We start from the raw sequence: 21733 nt of genomic DNA, 5'->3' as shown, positions 1-21733 counted from the left end.
TTACACAATGAGATTTTTGAAAAATAATCAGCAATGTGGATATATGACTCAGTTGGTACTCGGTAAAGGCAAATAATAGAACAGCTAGAACAGGTGGTAAGTTCAGAAAATCACTTTACTGTAATGCAGCCTTTAAAACCAGGAAAAGACCAAACTTATGCGATATTACGATGTCCAAAATCTAAGAAGATTTCTATTCTCATATCATGATATCGATATATAGTTATATCAATATATTCCCCAGCCCTAGTTTACAGTAAAAAGATTTAACGATATAAATCATTAAATGTTCATGCAGGAGCTGATATGATATGCACTTGATTGTGGTGCCTATAGCAAATAAATGACACGGTTCATACCTGAAATAACTCATAACTCTGCATTTTCCAACCTGCTGCGTTCTCTGACTCTGGCTGAATGAAGGTGCAATGAAAATAATGCATCATTGCTCTAAAATACATTAATTTAGATGCAAATGAGCAGAGGGTCGGCCTTTGGTAAGACACTATTAACCTTAGATGGTGCTGTCTAATATGAACCAGATATATATCCAAATTGAAATGTTTATAAAACAGGACACATGAGAATCATAAACCTTGCTCTTTTTCACAACTTAAATTGACCTACTTTGTACAAAAGTAGACTTGAGAACAGAGAGAGAATTTGAGCTTTTGATCATATGAAATATTGTGCTATTCTCTTTACATAATGTCTTCTCAGAAGGGAAATTACCCTTGAAAAGGCGAACTTTTGTGAGTGAGTGTGCCTTTCTTTTCCTTTTTTTTGCACATACATCATAGCATCTCATCAATATTAATGCCTAATGTTCAGTCACTGTAAAGCAGTGTCTCTGTTTCCCCATCATATTTTAACCACTCATTCTTCCGTCCAAAACACTATTGTCTGTCTCTGCTATTGTGCATCATGGAACACACGTGTCTATGCAAGCTTTGTGACCAAATCACAATGGCAGCATGACATGTCATTCACTGCTGTTTGAAGTCTTTAGAGATAGCAGTGTGTGCATGAGATATATGTGTGAAATGTAATGGCGGCAAAGAGGATGAAAGACGTTGGCCGATTCTCTGTTGCCGGCTCAGGAGGGAATGATGAGTGGTGACATAGCTCTAAATTGCAAATCGCTGTTTCAGTCTCACTTCACTTGGTGTCGAGTCGCTTCACTGCAACAAGACTATTTCATTTCTATTAAAAATAGCCTGTGCATGGCAGGCGTTTACATGGGGAGAGGGAGGTGGGAGAGGGGGGGGGGGGGGCGGAAGAACATTGGAAGGGGGACAGCCTGCCTGGCTTAAACGGCCGAGACGCCGAGAGATCTGCTCCATTCGTGCATCTCTCCCACACTCTGCTACTGCCATTCGTCTTAATGTTTAAAGACTGCTGCACCACCCCCCACCCCCCCCCCCCCCCCCTCTCTCTCTCTCTCTCTCTCTCTCTCTGTCTCTGCTCAGTGGATGTAGAAATCTGTGAAGTCTCTCTCCAAATCAGACTGGAGAAGAGAGGAGAGGCCCACTCCACTGTACTCCGCACATCAGTCAGTCACCTCCTTATTGTCAACAGCTGACACTCACAGCTTAACCCCAAGTGATCACAGCCAGAGCGCTGTGCTGAACAAGTGTCTCGCAGCCATGTGCTTCTTTGTCAAATGAATATGCTTCTGTGGTAGGTCTACTGCAACATATACACAGTTACAAGGTACTGTGTGTGTGTGTGTGTGTGTGTGTGTGTGTGTGTGTGTGTGTGTGTGTGTGTGTGTGTGTGTGTGTGTGTGTGTGTGTGTGTGTGTGTGTGTGTGTGTGCATGCATGTGCATGTCTGTGTGCATGTGGGGAGGGGGGGGGGATTTTGTGCTCAAATAATGATGCCTACACTTGAGATTTGAGAATTGTGTTGATAATAATTCCCTCTCACATTATGTTAGTAGACAGAATTACATTATAACATTTCAGGCTCATTTGGCCTCTCTTTTTTGTCACACACACACACACGCACGCACGCACGCGCGCACACACACACACACACACACACACACACACACACACACACACACACACTCTCGCACACACACACACACACACGCACACACGCACACACGCACACACACACACACACGCACACACACACACACACACACACACACCAGGGCTGTTCATTAATAGTAGACACAGCCTGGAGCAGGACCTTGTCTTGTTATAGAGAGAGAGCTAGAAAGATGACTTCCTTGATGCATGTTAATGTGATTTACACACTTGGGCTAACTATTATAATGAATGAAACGACCCAAACAGGCTGCTGAGTGCTGACCAACGTGCAGAGAGGTGGGCCTGCTAGTACGTCTCCGTGTGAAAGTGCAAGCGGCAGGTGATGGTGATACGCACGCATGGACAAGCGCACAAGCGCGCACAAGCGCACGCGCACACGCACGCACACACACGCACACGCACACGCACACACAGGTACGGTGAGTAGCCAGGAAAGGATCGGAGGGAAGCACTCTCCGTACCATCTGTCAAAGCTTGGCGCTTAGTTCAGTCACGCAGAATCTCGTCTGTTTTCCAGCTCCCTGTTATTTTTCACCTGTTCTTTAAATAGCACACACACGCACGGTAACATCTGCTCATGGCATCAAAAGGGAGAAAGACTAAGAATCCGAAAGGTGCTTCTACAAATTATCTTCTTTACGAGCGCACTCGGCTCCACATCCACTGAAACAGTTTGAGCATCCGAGTGAGTAGCCTAATGATGACCGAGCCTCCAACAGAAATAACTGACTGAGCGATACTAGATATAAAGTAGCCTATAGCCGATGACTGGAAACTTCTCACATCTACGATAGACAAGCGGGCTTTCGCCCAAACAAATAAACTGTCATAATTTCCAAAGTATTCAGTATCGATCTTACCGTCAGACAGATGTGTGCCGGCTTCTGCAGCTGGCCGCTGCTTCAAGTCAACTGAAATGATCAAACGTGGGAAAGGATGCGGAGGGTTCCTCCTCTGACTGAGCAAGACGGTCTGTCCACTACCACGGTCTCTCTCTCCCTCCCCCCCCCCCCCCATATAAAAATAGGCTATATTTATCTACTGTTTAAATTTGTGGCATTCTGAATACAGTAGGCTATCTGTTTTATTAGCCTATATAGGATTACTTTATTTGTTCTCTTTTATTTGTTCTAAAATTCACATGAGGCACACATTTCCCATAAATAGATTTAGAAAATGTGCAACAATTTGTGCACTTTCAGTGCACCTGCCATATAAAAAACGTTTGACTTACAGACGCTGAAAAAGACATTGATATGTCACATCAGTCATTTCTCTTCGGGCCATATGCTCTTATGCTCCTTATCATGTGAAAATACCTCTAAGCAAATGTTTTCTCTTCTGTCAATGAAGTTTTGTCACAGCTCTTTGTGACCGTGCCATGTTGACACCTTCCAAAATATTGAGATGAGGCTATAATTATGGGTGAATTTGGAGGCTATTGTAAATGTGGGGCAGTAGTGACAGCATCATCATGTAGCTATTAGGCTCTGGCTTGTGGGCCCCTTGTTGTTTGGCCTTGGGTCTGTGCCCGGGTGGTCCGTTCAGTAATCATCCATATAAGCAATTGGCCTACAAACAGGCTCAACAAGACAAGTTTGAAGTATTCCAAAAGTAATCCAAAGTATTTAGAATGAATATGTTACAAAGTACATTTTAGGGCATGTATTCAGTAATCTGTAGTGGAATATGTTTTAAAAGTAACCCTCCCAACACTGTTTATTTATCTTTTTATTATATAATATTATATAGGCTTGCAGGGATGCTGTGCAAATATCACAGTAAAACATCAAAGTAGCTATAACATAACATTACATATAAGTCCCCATATAGGAATATTACAGTGTTTTTTTCATTGGGGCTGGACTCGAGATAGAGTTTGCCTCTGATAAAAAAACAACGTTCAGTTCCATGGCAGAGTGATGCACTCTGATTGACTCACATAGAGAAAGTGCTGTTCATACACAACATGGTGCAGTCCTTCCTGCCTTGCAGGGATCTTTCTGATCTGTCTTGAACTCTCTCTCCAGCTGATCCTTGAACCTGACTGATAGCTTGTGACCTGAGGGGCGCTCTTCAAATCCTCTGAATCCAGCTGGGAAACCTGGACAGTGGTTCTCAGCCCTTTTCATATCAAGGACCCCTAGTCCACATTAGGGTCACAGACCCCCATTTGATGAGATTGTTGTCTCTTGGACCAAAATCGGAGAATATTGTTTTATTGTTAAATATGACTTTGTCCAGAACTCCATGACTCTATGTTGTAGGTAGCTACAGAACAGTGAAACACATAGTCATTCTTCTACATGCTATAATTGTTCTTATAGACGGTTTTAACTTGAAAACATGCTAAATTGCCCCTAGCTTACTTCCTGTTGCAGTGTTTGCTAATACGTTTGAAATACGCTTTCAAACTGTTCCCTAGCAACACAATTCTGTGAAAACTGTCTATAAATGAACTAATTAAGTTTAACGATACCTCGATTTGATGGGGACCCCCTGGGATGCCCTCAAGGTCCCCTGGTGGTCCCCAGACCCTACATTGAGAACTACTGACCTAAACTAAAGCATGGTTCCCCACTCAGGATGAACACTGCCTTGTCCTCCTTTGTAGAGTTATGATGGTCGCTTGAGTATTGTGTTTAACTTGTACAGTGCTAAAACAGACTGAACAGGCAAGATCAACAAAAGATAATTTATTAAAATGTGTATTTGAAGAGTGTCAAAGAAACTTTCGAGGAATTCTGTCGGCACACAATTCTGTATTCAACACCTACCAATTATTCCCAGAGCAAAATGTGTTCTGTTATCTACTCGGCGCTGCATTATAACCTTCTCATTACAATTTCTTCCAGACATTTTCTCTTTTCACTAAACCCTGCTGCTGCATATCGCTGCACCCTGCTTCTTTTTGATGCTCCCTTCTGACGCTTATCTGAACCAGACATGCAAGTTGAAATAATCTAACACACTTGAAATGATTACGATTCAACATCTAAATTGAAATGTCAGCCAGTAATTTGTAAATGCTGTAGTACATTTATGATGATAACTTATAAGTGCAAACATGACATCAGCTGCTTATTAGAGGGAGCAAATTATTTCAGTTCATTAATTTTGTATCCGCTGCTAAGAATCCATCATGTCTCTCCAAAATAATCCAAAACATGTTCTCACTTCCCTCATAGCATTTTATTTCTTTCATGTATTCACTGAGACTATAGATGGTTTTAACTTGACAACAAAAACATTCTAAATTGAACCCCAGCTCACTTCCTGTTGCAGTGTTTGCTATGGACGAAAAAAATAAAATAAAAAAGAAGTAGAGCAGGACTCACAATTCCGTGAAAACCGTCTATACCCGTAAGTCACAGTTCGGGGTGTGAATCTTTGGGTATCTCAAGATTCGTTTCGGTTTCAATTCCTGGGGTCACGATTCGATTCGAAATCGATTCTCCATTCAAAACGATTCCAGATTCAAAATTGATTGTCGATTCAGTACATAGGGGGATTTCAGGATCTACTCCAGTCCACTGTGTGCTGAGGCCACACACAAAGGCAAACCTAAAACAATTCATGCTAAACTTTCACAAATAAAAACTTCTAAAAGTGATTAGCCTATTCTTAATGACTTCAAGAAAAATAAGTTAAAGTAATACAAAAAATAAAAATGCTCTTACATAAAAAAAAAAAAAGATTTTGGAAGTTGAGAATCGATTCCAAAACAATTATTTGTAAAGAATCACGATTCTCACACACATTTCTTTTTTTGGGGGGGGGGGGGGACATCCCTAGCCCACAGCTGTCTCTCCCTCCTTTCCTTTCTGTCTTCGCCTCTCCTTCTCCCTGTAATACTCCTCTTTCAGATCCTCTCTGTCCCTGCGGGTCCAGCCTTTTGAAGTGATGTGATAAAGGTCGACACAGTTTCCAGAGTAGGCGTCCCTGTGCGTGGCTCTGTACACGGCTTCCCTGGCTACTGAAACAGCCTCTCTCACGGTCAGCCCCCACTGCACCTCCTGGTCCAGCACAGAGTAGGCGTACGGCGATCCTGAGCCCACAGAAAAGAGCGTCCCCTGCAGGCGGGTGCCGTCACTGCACACATAGTACAGACTGGGCCCGGAGAAACATTGTCTCCCTTTAGGAAAGCATTGCTGTTCGCCGACGGTTGAAGAGGGGCACCGAGGCTTTGCTTTTTCCAGGGAGATGTTTTCCAGACTGGCACTCACAGACAGGTCCTCCAGACCCCTCTCTATACCTCCACGAGGGCCTCCAGCCACCTCTCCTCCATCCCAGCCACACAAAGTGGCAGCCACGCACAGCTCGGTTCCCTTAAATGGGTGAAGCATGTGTGAGAGCAGTTTGGCAGCGCCGCCTGTGGATAACCGTCTGCCATGGCGGAGTTGGTAAAGCCGCAGTTCTCGACCCAGAATTCTTTTCCAAAGGGCGCAGTCGGCCGACGTGCCTGAGGTGGTACCCACCAGGTGGCTGTGGATGGGCACAATCTTTTGGGCGGCCGGGCACGCCACGAGCCCAGAGCAACTGGAACGGGTGTCTGCTGCGGCCAGCACACCGCCCTGGAACACGAAGGCCAGGGTGGTGGTGCCGTGAGACATGGGGAAAGGCAGAGGCACAGCGTGAGAGGGAGGAAGGCCAACGGGCATGGAGAGCGCTGGCAGGATGGAGTCCTGAGATGAGATGGTACTGGAGCTCTGGACGGCGCTGATTTGGCCAAACTGGATCGGGCTTTCATCTAGGTACTCTGCAACTGGGATATAAAAACTAAAGGGACTCGCACTGTTGCTCAAGCGCAAACCGCTGACATAGTCACGTCTAGTCTTCTTTCCAAAAGGCATTGAAGAATGTTCTGTGGCAAAACTGTCAAGAAACTGATCCTGGATATTACATAGATCCTGTAAAGCCATTGAATATGACCACACAGGCTGATAATTTTGAATAACAACCTGTAAAATGTCTTATCATTTAATTTGCTTCTTTGCTCCCTTGAGCCGCTCTATAGACCTATCAAAGCGATTCATACCACTTCTCTAAGACAAGGTTCATATGCCATCTAAGCCTATTTAAAAGCAGTCACCCTTTATATAGGAAACCAAGATGGTGAGGCAGCCTCCTTCTCTAATGTTGTCATCTAAAACAACGTATCAGCAACAGTTCCATAATGCCTCATTACATTGACTCTGACGCCTTAACATCTATCGCCCACGACTAAGTAATTCTTGCTCTGAGATCAGGTTCTTGCTCAGATGTGATTTCTTCAGTTAGTTTCGTTTTGTGTGGACGTGGGCCAAAGAGGACACGCACTCAGGATGGCAAAGTCTAAGCCGGGGCACTGAATGAGCTTCCTGAAATTAGTGCTTTAATGAATCACTGGTATGGAAAGTTCCTAATAGAATCAGTAATAAAATTAATCTTACACAACCATTTTGGTTGGACTTGATGTAGGTCAATCTGGCACACAGCAGAGCAGATCCAGCCAAGCCTTGAAGGTAGTTAATCCTTTAAGGCACTTCATGCAAATCACTGAACTTGCAGCACCAGAATATCAGGTAGTTCCACATCACACAGCAACACCTGCATCACACAGGCTACCTGTCACCTGGACACAGACTATAGAGTGACGCCTCTCTCAACGACTGAAAAGACTTTCAGACGGGCTACTTTATTTTATATACTACTTACTACTTGTCTAACGGATTCACAATTATTAACTCAAGGAATATATACAGTATGTACGGTAATTCTTTCCACAATTGATCTGAAATCAAACAAAATGAACGCGTCGCACTCTAACATCTTTGGATATGCCTTTGTTGCTGCTGTAATATTAATGGTAAGTAATGCTATTACATGTTACCATATATATACATTATGTATATGATATGTGATTGGATATGATAACCCTAATAATAGGAATATGTTTGTTGTGAATATGGCTAATCTTTTTTATGGCTTGGTATATCTTTTTCTTTTTGAAGCAAGGAAACAGCCTCTCAAAAATATGATGTCCAACTCACTATGTCTGCAGCCTGATGTGTTTGAATGAGGAAGACTGTACGTTCACCTGTATTCAACAGGACATTGATGTGACTAATGCATTCATTACATTCCCTAAATTAGAATTTCATTTCAATGTCTTTGGTTTCACACAGGAACAATGTGTGTCACAAGTGTCCCAGGGTGGTGACAGCCTGCACGATCATTTCATAGCATTTGACTCGATCCCTGACGAAGTGATAGATGGCTCAGCCATCCGTTTGCAGTACCAATGTTCCTGGCCATGTCAGCTCGGTGTGGAGGTGGTGGTGATATCTCCACCCAGTAGGACGGGGCTGGTGGTGTTCAGGAGGGAATGGCTCCGCAGCAAACCCGACCGAGGCCCCAGGTTCCAAGAGGTGCAGCTCAGATTGCCTCCATCCCTTGTATACCGACGCGACTTCTTCAACAGGCACATTTTGGAGGTCCAGAGTGTGACAGTGCGCGCTTGGTTAGACCATCTTCATGATGACTATGGACACAGCACATACCACGACTCGGAGCTGAGGATCGACAAGGTGCTACAGTTTGTGCCTCTCTCTGAACGTCCGACTAAACCTCCCACTGGGTGCCCTTCATGGCCGGCTGAACTGAAGTGGCAGATGACCAGAGATCGTGATCAGTGTCCGCATGAGTCAGGTCAGGCCTCAATCAACCTGTTATGTTTCCATAGCGCATACTGTCCAGGTTACATCTGTATCACAGGTCCCACTCTGAGAAACCTGTTGCTTTTAATGGAAGCTTGAGGAGGGGACACTGTCAAAAGACAAAATATGCTTGATGAATCTAATTGTTGCCTCCTTTATTTCTGCACAGACACAATCGATATGTTAAAGTTCCCCCTGGCAAGTACCGGCGAGCACTTTGGAGTGGTCCGAAAGTTCCAGCCTTTCATCGACAGAGACCTGGAGAGAGCCCGTCTCCATGCTGTCACAGAGCCAAGGTTGGACTCAGCCGTGCCATTCAATTCATTTTAGCTGGTGCTTCAGTTCAGTTCGCTTCCTGGCTAACCTGCATAGAGTTAACATTTTAGAAATTGGAATTGCAACATTTTAGACGGAGGTGTTAACTATGGTAAAAAAAAACAATGACACACACCCTCAGTAAACTAATGACAAATCACCATATTGCTATATGTAATAACAGTGTTCTTGTAAATCTATCGATTTTGGACCTATATATCATTTGTCTCTGGTTCTTTGACCCGCAGACAATATCTCCCAAGTCAACTGCGACCAACCGATATATTTATATTGACAGCCTTGACATCAGCAACACTGCACCATTTCCACTCATACAGGCAGTGGATGGTCTTCTCTCAAACTGTATACCCACCTCTGTTTCCAATGTGACCTGAGCATCAACAAACGCCAGTAACACACTTTCACCCCACAGCAGATTCTGCTGCGGCAGAGACAAATAGTTCCCTCATTTCCTGCTTAGTGAAAGTGTGTGCAATGGCACGTAACAAATTGCAACGAAGCTTGCTGTTTTAACCGCCTGACTCTGCAGTCAATTGTCCAAATACTAACTACAGGCATGTAAGAGAGAAATTGAATACAGGTCCAAACTTATCCTTGAATGCAGTATGGCCAGATCAGGTCCAAGTCACAGAGGTTTGTGTTGATCTCAGCAGTTTGATGTGGACCACAAAGTCATGGCTGTTTCCTTCTCAGTGCTGCCAGCTGTTACAGCACACCCCACTTTTATTTTGACTTCACTGTCGTTATAAATTACTTTATAGGCGTCATGAAGCCTCTTCATCAGAGCGTAAGCTCTTTAGTTATGGTTGTTGAAATTAATGCTGAGGTCCGTCATTTTCAGCAGATAGTACAGCGATCCAAATTCAGCCTCACGCTTCAGTAGCCAAAGAAATGTGTTTGCGTCAAATCCTGTTTGGTTGCTTGCTTTTCAGCGTGGCCATATCTGTATGGATCTACCTGCTGAAGGGGTGTCACAGGGAGCTGTGTAACATCATCCATCACGTTGACAGGAGAAATATATACGACTCCCTTCTGATGCAGCTTACAGGCACAGGTGGGTCATAGCAGCTCATGGATACACCTGATAGCAGTTTAGGGGATAAAAGTGAAGTGTCATGTGATTATTATGAGTGATGATGATATGTATTTTGTGAGATTGTGAAACAGACTGCAATATGTATTAATCAGGAGTTTTGCTTCTCCTGTGGTGAAATATATGACTGTCATATCTCTTGTGTAGGGGATGTCATAATTCAGGCACGCTTGACAACTGGAGGAGATGAAGCTTTCCGGTCCCATGTGGTGCTGCCCCTGTGGAAGTGGATTAGATTAGACTGTTACATACTGGACTCAAAGGTATGGAACCGAAGCAGGTGCCTCCAGGAGGTGGGCTAAGGAGTGGCAATTCAGATCCAGCTTATGACAAAAACTTCCAGTCCTCCTCTCTCATCATAGTTTAGTTAGGAATCCTGGCATTGCAGTGTTTGGTTTCCTTTAGGAACAGCTGGAAGGTCCTGTAAGATGCTTCTCTTCCAGCTGTGAAACTTCAGGCGATTGCAGCGTGCTCTGCAATTTGGAGATGTTCACAGCTGAGTAGATGTATCTGTGTCGAGATCTCATGCTTTATTTTGTCTTACTTTTAGGCGATGCTGGATACAACATGGGATAATGAAACTCACAGAAATATATATAAGTAAGACATTTTATCGACTTTATTTTTTTGCAATGTTACAGTTTTACAGAGTGGTAATAGAAAGTCTGCTCACAACTGTGTGATATGGCAATTCTACAGCCCATGAGGGGAAAAAAAACTGCTAGACGGAGTCATGTGCAGTTGTGCACAGCTTCAAAAATAATTGCCTGTGAACTTTACACCATTTCTGAACTATACCACTTCCCCATTCAGCGGAAAGGCGTTAAAATGTTAAAGAACTCCTCACACCCGGCAAACCCTCGATTCTCCTTTCGGGTAAAAGACTCCACTGTATTAAGAGCAGAACATCTCGCTTTCATAAGAGCACCTACCCTGAAGCAATCTGCATCCTAAAGGCTTGACTGGTTGTATAAACAAGCACATGTCACTTTAAGGGCATGGGCCATATAGTTGCACTAATTGCATTTGTTGTATTGTAATTGTGGCTGTGTGTGTGTGTGTGTGTGTGTGTGTGTGTGTGTGTGTGTGTGTGTGTGTGTGTGTGTGTGTGTGTGTGTGTGTGTGTGTGTGTGTGTGTTCTGTGGATACCTCTTGTGTGCACTGTGTGATGATATGTTTTGCTGTTGTTGAGCACACCGGAACAAATTCCAAAGCAACTGTAAGGTTGATATGGCAATAAATGATTGAATCTTGAAATCGTGAATCTGGTGAAATGAGCCGTGAGGACAAAGTAAAATAAGCAAAAACACAAAACTGTTTCCATTACAAAACAACACCCAGAGATCCACTTTGTGCCATTTAATTTGTGTGTTCTCAGGCTTGACTCTCTGTAAAGTACTTTCTGGCTGAGAGGTTCTGCAAGAGTACGCATTGCAGCAATGGCCAGACAATGGTGACAGAAATGCCGGCCCGCCGCCCACACAATAATCATGATTGTTTTAAAGGTTTGAGTGTTGTTGAATATCTTGTAGATTTCGGAACAATATCCACTATGATGACACCGATGGGTACTTTGCCATTGGAGGAGGCAAGTACATGCCAGGCATCAAGGGATATTTTGGGAATATCAAATACTATCGTTTTGGAACTAAAAAGGTACAGCCTCTCATTGTTTTTTGTTAAGTATTTTCTAATCATGAGTCAAATATCTGTCAATGAGTTACACACAGTGTTTCCATTATTATGAATATGATATTATCTAGACCAGTGCTTCTCAAAGTGGGGTCCGGGGACCCCCAGGGGTTATTTATTTTCACTATAATTCCATCCATAAGTAACACAATGACGGAATGTATGACTATTTTGGTCATGCGTTTCATATCAAATGGGGGGTCCGTGGTCTAATTTGTGTCAGTTAAGGGGTCCTTCATGTGAAAAAGTTTGAGAACCGCTGATATAGGCTATGTTAATACTTTTGTTCTGTTAATCCCATTGTGACACAGTTTTCCCAGTGTGATGAAATAATTATGACGATGTTACAGGTGGAAAATCCACTTTTCCCTAAGACGACATTAGAGGATCTGGATAAGACTCATCGCAAGTGTGAGAAAATGAAAGGATTTGCAGCAGCTTTTCTCCAGGGAGTGCCTCAGAGTCACCAAGCTTTAAATAAAGGTGAAATATTATTTTAATAAGTCTGTTTAATGGGTGATGCAACTCGTCTATAGGGATCGCCGATTTGAATACCAACCTAGCATTACTCACAAATAACACTGCATGTGACACTTTATAGACACTTTTATCCAAAGTACCTTATATAGCCTCTAGAGTGCATGTTTTACTATAGGTGGCATCAGAGGGAATTGGCTCTGGAAGTGTTCGTGCCATACTCTACCCAAACAGCTATACAAGACCACAGTTGGCCCTGTGAGATAACATTACTTTTAATTTTCTTTCAGATTTCTGTGTCCCTCACTTCATAACATTGTGGGGCCAGTTTGGACGGCATATCTGTCAACAGACCTGGACCTGGGAAACACAACTTAAGCACAGTGCACTTTTTCATTTCTTGCAAACAAAAGTGGAGGATTTCAGAACAGGTATTGCATTGTATGAATTATCCAAATATCAGTGATAGAATGAATGTATTATCCACACAGTTATTTACAATCTCTTCTATATCTGTAGGATCTTGGGGCACATGCAAGCTTCAGCACCTCAGCACTAGTTTGTTTGAGCAGGCTGTTGGTGTAATGTTCAGTTTGGATCAGTCAGACGTCCAAGTCACATCCACCCAAATAGCTCTGCTGGAGGCGTCCTCCTGCTTTGGAAATCACCAAGCGTCTCTCTTGCTGGCCACCATCCACCTTGCTGGCCTGGGGCGCCCCATGGACCAACAGCAGGTAGAGTCAACACCCTCCTTGTCACTTTATTAAAGGTGATGGCACTCCTGGCATGATGACTCATTTTGGCCTCTGTGTCTTTCAGGGTCATGTCTATAGTTTGATTGGTGCGGTGGGAGATAACCGTTTCACCCTCATGCATGTAGGCTACAAGCACACACAAGGGATCGACGGCTTTCCCAAAGACTTTGACATGGCTTATAGCTACTATTCCAATGTTGGGGCACAAACCAATATTGACAGTTGGAACATACAGGAAAAGCAGGTAAATTTACAACACCTATACGACATTCAATGGTCTGAAAAAGTGAAGTGTTATTATTATTTGTTATTATAGTAGTAGTAGTAGTAGTAGTAGTAGCAGCAGTAATAGTAATATTAGTAATAGTAATATTTCAATCATGAGAGACTCGTTGGAAAGATTAACATACTTTATTGAACCAATAAACAGTTTAAGCGTGGCGTATGACTCCATGAAATGATGACGCTCCTCTTGATGTGAGAGAGGGGGGGCGTCAGTGCCGTATGGGATAGATAATCCCCCCATGGGGATTTCTACAGGAGCCATGACATTGGTGGTGATCAGGGGAGGGGGTGGGGCGAAACTATTGCGCCAGTGACGATGAACAGCTGCTGAGGATGCTGGCACAAATGTAGAGGTCAGTCTTCCATGATTGAAATTTAGTCAAGACAACACTAGTAGTAGTAATAGTAATATTAGTAGTAGCAGTAATATTAGTAGTAGTAGTAGTAGTAGTAGCAGCAGTAATAGTAATATTAGTAGTAGTAGTAGTAGCAGTAGCAGTAATAGTAATATTAGTAGTAGTAGTGGTAGTCTGCTAAATCAACATCTCCCCTTCCTGTATCTTTTCTAAAGCAATACACACCTGATCGTGTCTATCTGAACAATGAGGAGGATTTAAAACGCCTGACACATGAGTCAAGTGATGCCTTTCAGTTTCTGAAATACCAAGCAGAGAGAGGACACGTAGAATCTCAGGTATGTGTATTATACAAAACAATTGACTGTTTACTATGTGTCTTTGGTGGCAAAAAGGAGTACAAATAGCTGAAGTTAATGTATTATCAGTAGGGCAGGGGCAGGGTCTACAGAACTGGCTAACAAAAAAGAAATGTGATTACCTTTAGAAACTCCTGGGAACAATTCTTTTTTGGGGGAAAAATGGAGCCTCGAAAGACATAGCAAGTGCAGTGAAATGGCTTGAGAGGAGTGCTATGCAGATGGAGGACGCCTCAGCCATGTATGACTACTCCATCTTACTGCTGAAGGTAAGGTTATGAAGACTGTCATTCTTTTACAAAGAACTGAACACTGGAAATTGTGTGTGTGTGTGTGCGTGTGTGTGCGCGTGCGTGAGTGTGTGTGTTTTGACAATTATTGATTGACTGATTGATGTTGCCTCTTCTAGGGCCAGGGGGTGAAAAAGAACATTACCCTCGGTATTCTGCTGCTAGAGAAAGCTGCAGCGATGGTACTGTACAGGATTACTTTGAACTCATCAATCTGTATGTTTTCCGTGTGCTCCTTTACCTAATAGCACTTTCTATCCCCATGCTTAAGGGGTCAAGTCGTGCCTTGAATGCTTTAGGATGGTACCACAGCACCCTACTGGAAGACCACAGAACTGCAATGAAATACTTTGAACAAGCTGCGCACAACGGGAGTGATGATGGCATGTATAACCTGGGAGTCTATCACCTCACTGGGGGCAACCCAGACCGTCCGTGGATGAATGAGGTTTGAGAGCACTCTATCAAAATTAACAGCAGGTTGAAGTTTCAATATTTGACATAATGTAGAGTCTATGTATTTGACATAGGTTGATGAAATATCTAGACAGATTTTGTCATGTGATCAACAGACGGCCGCGTTCCAGCAGTTTCTGAATGCGTCCAGGTTGGGTCATGTAGGCGCTACAGTGGAGGCGGCCCGCTACCTGTCAACAGGAACCCTGGAAGGCGTGTCACAGGATGTGGAGCGGGCTGTGATGTAAGAGTCTCTCAAGATGTGGAGAGGGCTGTGATGTAAGAGTCTCTCAAGATGTGGAGAGGGCTGTGATGTAAGAGTGATGTAAGAGTGTCTCAAGATGTGGAGAGGGCTGTGATGTAAGAGTGATGTAAGAGTGTCTCAAGATGTGGAGAGGGCTGTTTTTATGATGCTGTTGCACTGTAGCCTGCAGCTCAGTGGCATCTCATTCCAATGCCAGGGGCTAATTCAAGGTCATTGGCATTATTGTCTGGCTTAGAGAGACCCTGGTTAGCAATGTGACTTTAGTCTCTTTTGAATTTAACTAGGGTATTTGCCCCGAAGCCAAGGCTCGCCCGCTGCGTGGCCTCGCCTGCTGTATTGGCATGCGCAGTGCACAATTGCTCAACTTTGCATCACTGATGACCTGATCACAATGCCTATGACATCACTGATGATGTCACAATGCCTATGACATAATCAGTGCCTATATGACATGTCATAAGATTAATTGGTCAATAATGATGTCACTGATGATGACATCACCAGCGGAGGTCCAAAATGTGTGACTCAGTAGCCAATGAATAGCCAGGAAGGGGGCTCGCGCTACGTTTCAATGCTAAAATAAAGCTGATAATATCCAATTTGATTCTTTAAACGTCTGACCCTTTCAAAGTACATCACAAATGGTCCATTTTGCTGCTACTCGACAGTGCTGCTTCATCCAGAACCTTACTTCGGGAACTCGAGAGTAAAAAATGTGTCCATTGGAATGGAAATGTCGCAACTCTTATGACATCACTCATGATGTCATAGGTGCTGATGATGCCATAGGCATTGTGACATCATCAGTGGGACAAAAATGTAGTGTAAACAGACAGACAGACAGATATTGCCCACTTGCTCACTTTTATATAACAAAGGAAGGATGATGAAGAGGGCGGCTGTTTTCAGAATGACCTCGAGTAATCCCAAAGTGTTTAGGTCATGTTACAGTGTCGTATCACTTTTCTGTGAAATCCACAACGTGCCATTCAGCGTTTACATGGAATAATTAAATTCCATAATAGTTTATCATCCTTTACCTGCCATGTAGATTGTTGAAAAGAGTCTGTGAGCGGAATGGACACCTTGGATATATGATCAGAGAGGCTCTGCAGGCCTACCTCCGGGGCTCTTGGTAAGGACTTTCATTTTAACGACTTTTCATTTGTCCTCATTTTAATCATTTTATATAGTCACTACTAAAATGGTCTTTAGTTGCTCAAATTATCTTCATGTGCCATTGTTGTAACATTTCCAAACATTGATTTCACAGGGGTGAAGCTCTTCTAAAATATGTTTTGGCAGCTGAAACTGGTCTGGGTCTGGCCCAGTCAAATGTGGCTCACCTGTGTGAGGTATGTTGACTTTGATTTGACTGTAACTCACCATCTCCGTCCTTGAGATAATAACAGCATTAGTTAAACAAGGACAGTCATCGTTTGATTTGAAGCACACCCCTAAAATCCCACTCAAATATTCGTTCAATATTCATTCAATATTTCATTCTCCCAATTGCAGAAACTGAATCTGGGTTATGATTGTCAATGGCGATATTATAACTATTCCACATTCAACTATGATCCCCATCCATCTGGTGAGTTCCTGTTTTGTCACATTGCCTTCACCTCTCTGTCAATCAGTTGGACAAACAGCAAGCACCTATCTTGTTTTACAGGTCTGCTGAAAATGGGAGACTACTACTACTATTGGTCCAGCGGCCGAGAAGACTCATTATCTGTGGTTGGCCGGGCTGTATCGATGTACAGCAGAGCAGCTCTAGCAGGCAGTCCTCAGGTGACAGATTTACTCAGGCTGTAATCTCACCACCAACCTCATGATCAAATTAATTAGCCGTCCACTGGCCTAAGCCTGGTGTAATAAAAACAACAAACAGAGTTATGCAACCATGTTATTATTTAGAAAGTTTCTCAGTGAACAAGCCATCAAGCCACTGTTAAAGTCTCATGATTTTTATTTTCACATTGACTGGCAGGGAATGTACAACTTGTTTGTGTTGGCGCAACAAGGGCACGTCTATCCTCCGAGTCTCCGAGGCGTGGTGAATGTGTCGCGTCATGATGACCTGGACATTTTGGCAGAGAAGATCTTACAAAGGTGCCTCTTTAATCGAAAGACTAACACAACAATGAATGATGAATAATATTCTGATTATTGTACAGATAACTGATATTAGAGCGTTGCATAGGAAATTATACTGGCAGTATGCTGTGCTTGTAGTTGTATAGATTGAACAGTAATATGGAGGTGTGATATGTACAATGTGTAATATGTTTTTCATTGATTTGTTTCTGAAGATGTGCAGAGATCGAGGGTGAAGAAGCCGTAACGCCATGTTCTTTAGCCCTGCTCAGAGTCCAGATGGGAAAAGCCTTGAGCAAAATGACTCAGAACAGTGCACAGCTCGTGTTGGTAGGCATAAGGCAATCATCTCATTTGTAGAGAAATCCAGGCTGCACCCCTGTTTTGTCTTCCTTTGATAATATGATGTATCCTGAAATAGCCTCCATCTATTGAGTCAGTATAAGTGAAAAATACAGATCACACCTTCCTCATGAATAAGAAATTAAAGACACTATAGACTGCTATTTTGAGAATGAAAAAATGTGATAATTTATTTAAACCTGCCTTTTCTGTTCCTCTATAGGCTTACGCATCTCTTCTCAGTTTCTTCGTCATTGTCATTATTGTTCCAGTGCAAATCTGTTTTGGTAAGTCAGACTTCTAATCTTCTGCATTGCATCACGTGGCATGTATTTGCCACAAGGTGGTGTAATTTCCCCAGACATTGATTTACTGACTCATGCCCTGACTTGCATGCTACATAAAAAGAGAACTTGTGCTATCACCTTATTGAAATTCCTCGTTATCCTTTTCTCTTAAATTGTTTGCCACGAGTGGGAAAACTCCTTAGCTCTATTATGAAACGTGAAAATAATATTAATACCTGTTTTCATCCTCAGAGCATTTGCAAATGAACACAGAAGTAAGGAATGGCAATCGCCATGCAGTGGGGGTGAGGACAAGGATGTTGGCTGTCAATCAAACCGGTGTCATCAATAGAATGCCAGATGGCATCATGGGAAGGCTGGGCATAGGCGGCATCTCAAGAATGGCTGAGAATCTCTGGCTTAGCATAGTGAATGGCGAGCAGTGGCTCCGGCAGACCAGTGATTTGGCCGTGACTGTGTCAGGCGTGTGTCTGTGTGCCTTCTGGATCACGCTGCTCTCTCATCTTTTATGACATACAATAGCCAATACAGTGATCCAATAGCCACAGTAAAGCCCCAGACAGTCCATAAGAGTGTGCATTTAGGGGATGAGTTACAACGCTATTCATAGGACACGTTTGTATTTTCGAGGCACCTGACTCATTTTAACTTCGGAGAATGAAATAAGAGAGGTGCTGCTGACAGGACTGTGAGTGTACCACTTTATCAGGCAGTTGATAATGATTTCCATTATTTCACTAGTGTAAAATACTTATGGCGGGCGCTGTGTACTGCATTTAGGGTTCTAACTGAAGCCACAAACCACCAGGAAGCAACGGTTACATTCCAGATGATGAAGATAGACTTGCAGTTTCTAACGGCCTGTATCATTGTAATGTGTACACTGAAAGTTTAACACAATTTCACCAATTAATGGGCTGTAATGTTTCCTTTAGAATTCAGCGACTTCTTTTGTGAGAATTAATGACTTCAATAATGGCTTCACACTTCTATAATTGAAAGGCAAATGCTGTGATGGTTGGGTTATAAGCACAAAGGGCTGACCCGAGCCTCACAGATCCATTGGTGACTGACAGGAATCTTAGTTCTAATAGGTCAACTATTAAGACGTGTTCCTGGCCCTATCAGTGACATACTGATGATAAGTGCCTGACAGGAGACTGGACATGCAGTTAAAGCATGCAGGGCCCCTCCCAAACATTGGATCCAAGGCTGTGCAGTGGGCCAGTGGCATTCCACTGCTTATTGATTTAATCCCTGAGCGGACAGGTGCCTTAATCCCAGTCAATATATAAGATAAGGCAACAGAATCCATTTTACCCATCCCTAAGGGAGACGGCTTGAAAGGCTGAGTTGCCATAGCAATGTAAGACATATCTGCAACACACACCATTTGAGTTAAAAATCTGCTTTTGTGGTGTTTGTGTTACTGTTACCATGATGATAACCTGATGGCCTGTACCCCATAGAGGGATTCTGTTTCTGTGCACTCTGACATATATCTGGACTATAGGTCATGTTATGCAGTCCTTAAATGTTATTTACAGCTCTAGATGACTGTTGTGTTGTTGCCTGGTGTTCATGGAGCTGTCATTAGTTAAATAAGGAGTTTCACATTGTAAACAGCAGTATAGCTCCTTCACTTCAGACTGATGATGCCTGTGTAATTTTGGAATGGGATAATGATTGCACTTGCACTTCCTTGTTCTATCCTTGTCCCTCTTGTCCTCTCTCTCTGTTTGCCTTCTCCCAGTTAACTATAGGTCACCAAATCTGAAATATTACATAGCCTACTGTTTATGCACTGTAACCTCAGCAGCCTCACTTGACAGGTTGCTCTCTCGTAGGTTTATTGGCCACCAGCTAATATTTTGAAAAACAAAGCAGCACAAAACAAAATGATAAATCCACAGAAACAAAGGTTGAAATGATATTGGCTGAGTTTCCCAACAAAGAAGCTTCTTAAGAGTTAAGAAGCTTCTTAAGGAGTTAAGAAGCTTCTTAAGGAGTTAAGAAGGCTCCAAAGAAGTGTTTCCCAAACGCCTTCTTAACAGTCGAGAAAAATAAAAAAAATAGAAGTCTCTTAAGAAGCATCTTAACTGGAGCGGCTCACTTGATGGCACTCTGAGCCCAGCAGTGGGCCACGACTCAGTGGTTGAGAAACACTGTTAACACCTAATCATGGTCATGTTAAACTTTATTAAACATTATTTATTTCAGACATGGACTGCAGTTCAAATTGCTTTATATACACAGCATACAACAAAACAGAGAAACACTACAGAATTTAAGCGACCTTGGGTTCTGTGAAAGGTGCTATATAAATCCACAACATTATAAAAGGAATCCATTCTGATTAGAGGAATATAGCCTACGGTAAAACATAAGTAACCATACATACAGGGGAGATTTTCAAGTGTTCCCTAATTTTAAACACTAAAGGGTACATGAAAGAAAGGAAAAAGGGAAAAACACAAGAGGAACAGTGGACACAAGTATCTCCTTTTGCCTGACGCGGCTGGATCTGCCAGTGTTTTGTCATTAAGAAGGTGTTAAGAAGGCTCCAGACCCTTCTTACAAAACCTTCTTAACGAAAGATCATCTTAGCGCTAAGAAGCTTTTGGGAAACGCAGCCTTCTTAACAGAGGATAATTGGAAGATAATTTTAGGCTAAGAAGCAATCGGGAAACGCGTTGGCTTCGTTGGCTTCTTACGGGAGCCTTAAGAAGGGTCAAAGAAGCTTCTTAGCGCTAAGAAGCTTTTGGGAAACGCATGCCTTCGTAAAGAAGCAATTGGGAAACGCGTTTGCTTCTTAAGGGGGCCTTAAGAAGGGTTGAATTAGCTTCTTAGCGCAAAGAAGCTTTTGGGAAACCCAGCCATTGACATTGATGTTGAATCTAGTGAATCAGAAATATGCATTTACCTTTAGAAACCATAACAAACCATGCACAATTTGTCACTGAAGATGTACAGTACAATTTAATGGTTCTAAAGCACAATTCTATTACTGATACTCTTAATTATGCTGTAAAAGTGTTTCCCAAAGGCTGGGTCGGGACCCACAGGTGGGTCACAGAAGATTTTATTTGGGTCGTCAAATAAATTTGCAGAATTTCTTCCACAGTCTTTTATTTAATATCTGTATATTGTTTTACTGAGAGGAAATAAAAAACATTGAGACAGCCTGCTAACTCTGCCTAAAAGCTTTTATTTGGTCTCATTTATAAGTATTGGATGCGTACTGTATATGTCAATAACGTGCATAAAACAAAGTTATGATTTACCAATTATATAGCTCTTTGAAATGGCTGGTTTACCTATTCAAGATAATAAGGTGATGCAGAACTGGCAGTAAAAACTGTCAAGAAACTTTCATTTATTCACAAATTCATTCTTCTCACGATTTATAGATGAGGCCTATTGTGATTTGGGTTGCGATGGTTTGTCATTTTTAAAATGTGGGTCCCCAGAATCTTTTTTGGGAACCATTGCTGAAACAACAATCATTAATTATTATATGTTTTTAGCATTTAAATGTTTTCGTCATTTTAATGAAAGTTACCTGGTTAGTAACTTAAAAAAAAGTCTTAGCTGATGTAGACTGTTGCAATGTGCTATTGTACTGTAAGTCGCTTTGGATAAAAGTAAATGACATAATGTAATGTCATGCAGGCCTAAGCAAACTGAGATGCTGCAGGTATACAGCCACCAGCCCAAGTTATTTAGTGTTAATTGTGGTGGTATTTAGACACTTTTTCCACACAGTTATTATTGTATATATAGTAGCTAATGTAAATGTTTGTTTTAGCCTGTGCATACCTTGTGTGTGTGTGTGTGTGTGTGTGTGTGTGTGTGTGTGTGT

The 21733-nt window shown here is 42.5% G+C and overlaps 2 protein-coding genes across 2 annotated transcripts; one reads left to right on the top strand and one right to left on the bottom strand.

Moving 5' to 3' along the window:
* Nucleotides 1-5850: 5850 nt before the first annotated feature.
* Nucleotides 5851-6912, bottom strand: psmb11b (proteasome 20S subunit beta 11b; the record flags this gene model as incomplete). Its single annotated transcript, XM_083647272.1, has 1 exon — nt 5851-6912. The coding sequence occupies one exon, from the start codon at nt 6910-6912 to the stop codon at nt 5851-5853; it is 1062 nt and encodes a 353-aa protein (XP_083503398.1).
* Nucleotides 6913-7803: 891 nt separating this feature from the next.
* Nucleotides 7804-21053, top strand: LOC310786350 (protein sel-1 homolog 3). The gene is made up of 24 exons (XM_083647546.1): nt 7804-7907; nt 8227-8749; nt 8927-9053; nt 10026-10147; nt 10334-10449; nt 10737-10786; nt 11719-11842; nt 12229-12361; nt 12646-12786; nt 12875-13089; nt 13175-13354; nt 13967-14089; nt 14239-14379; nt 14520-14582; nt 14672-14848; nt 14973-15100; nt 16173-16256; nt 16395-16476; nt 16640-16715; nt 16797-16915; nt 17115-17236; nt 17437-17551; nt 17787-17850; nt 18103-21053. The coding sequence occupies exons 1-24, from the start codon at nt 7848-7850 to the stop codon at nt 18381-18383; spliced, it is 3366 nt and encodes a 1121-aa protein (XP_083503672.1). The 5' UTR covers nt 7804-7847; the 3' UTR covers nt 18384-21053.
* The last annotated feature ends 680 nt before the right edge of the window (nt 21054-21733 follow it).

This window comes from Poromitra crassiceps (genome assembly GCF_964638095.1).
Source record: "Poromitra crassiceps genome assembly, chromosome: 12".
NCBI lineage: Eukaryota > Metazoa > Chordata > Actinopteri > Beryciformes > Melamphaidae > Poromitra > Poromitra crassiceps.
Note: the sequence above shows the minus strand (reverse complement) of the source record. Positions and strands in the feature narration are given on the sequence as shown.

What these genes read in the sequence shown, in the direction of transcription:
- LOC310786350 (XM_083647546.1), top strand. Translation starts at nt 7,848, where the DNA reads ATGAACGCGTCGCACTCTAACATCTTTGGATATGCCTTTGTTGCTGCT. An exon ending in GATGTGGAGCGGGCTGTGAT is followed by an intron (nt 15,101 to 16,172) that starts GTAAGAGTCTCT and finishes CCTGCCATGTAG; the next exon opens with ATTGTTGAAAAGAGTCTGTG. An exon ending in GCCTACCTCCGGGGCTCTTG is followed by an intron (nt 16,257 to 16,394) that starts GTAAGGACTTTC and finishes TTGATTTCACAG; the next exon opens with GGGTGAAGCTCTTCTAAAAT.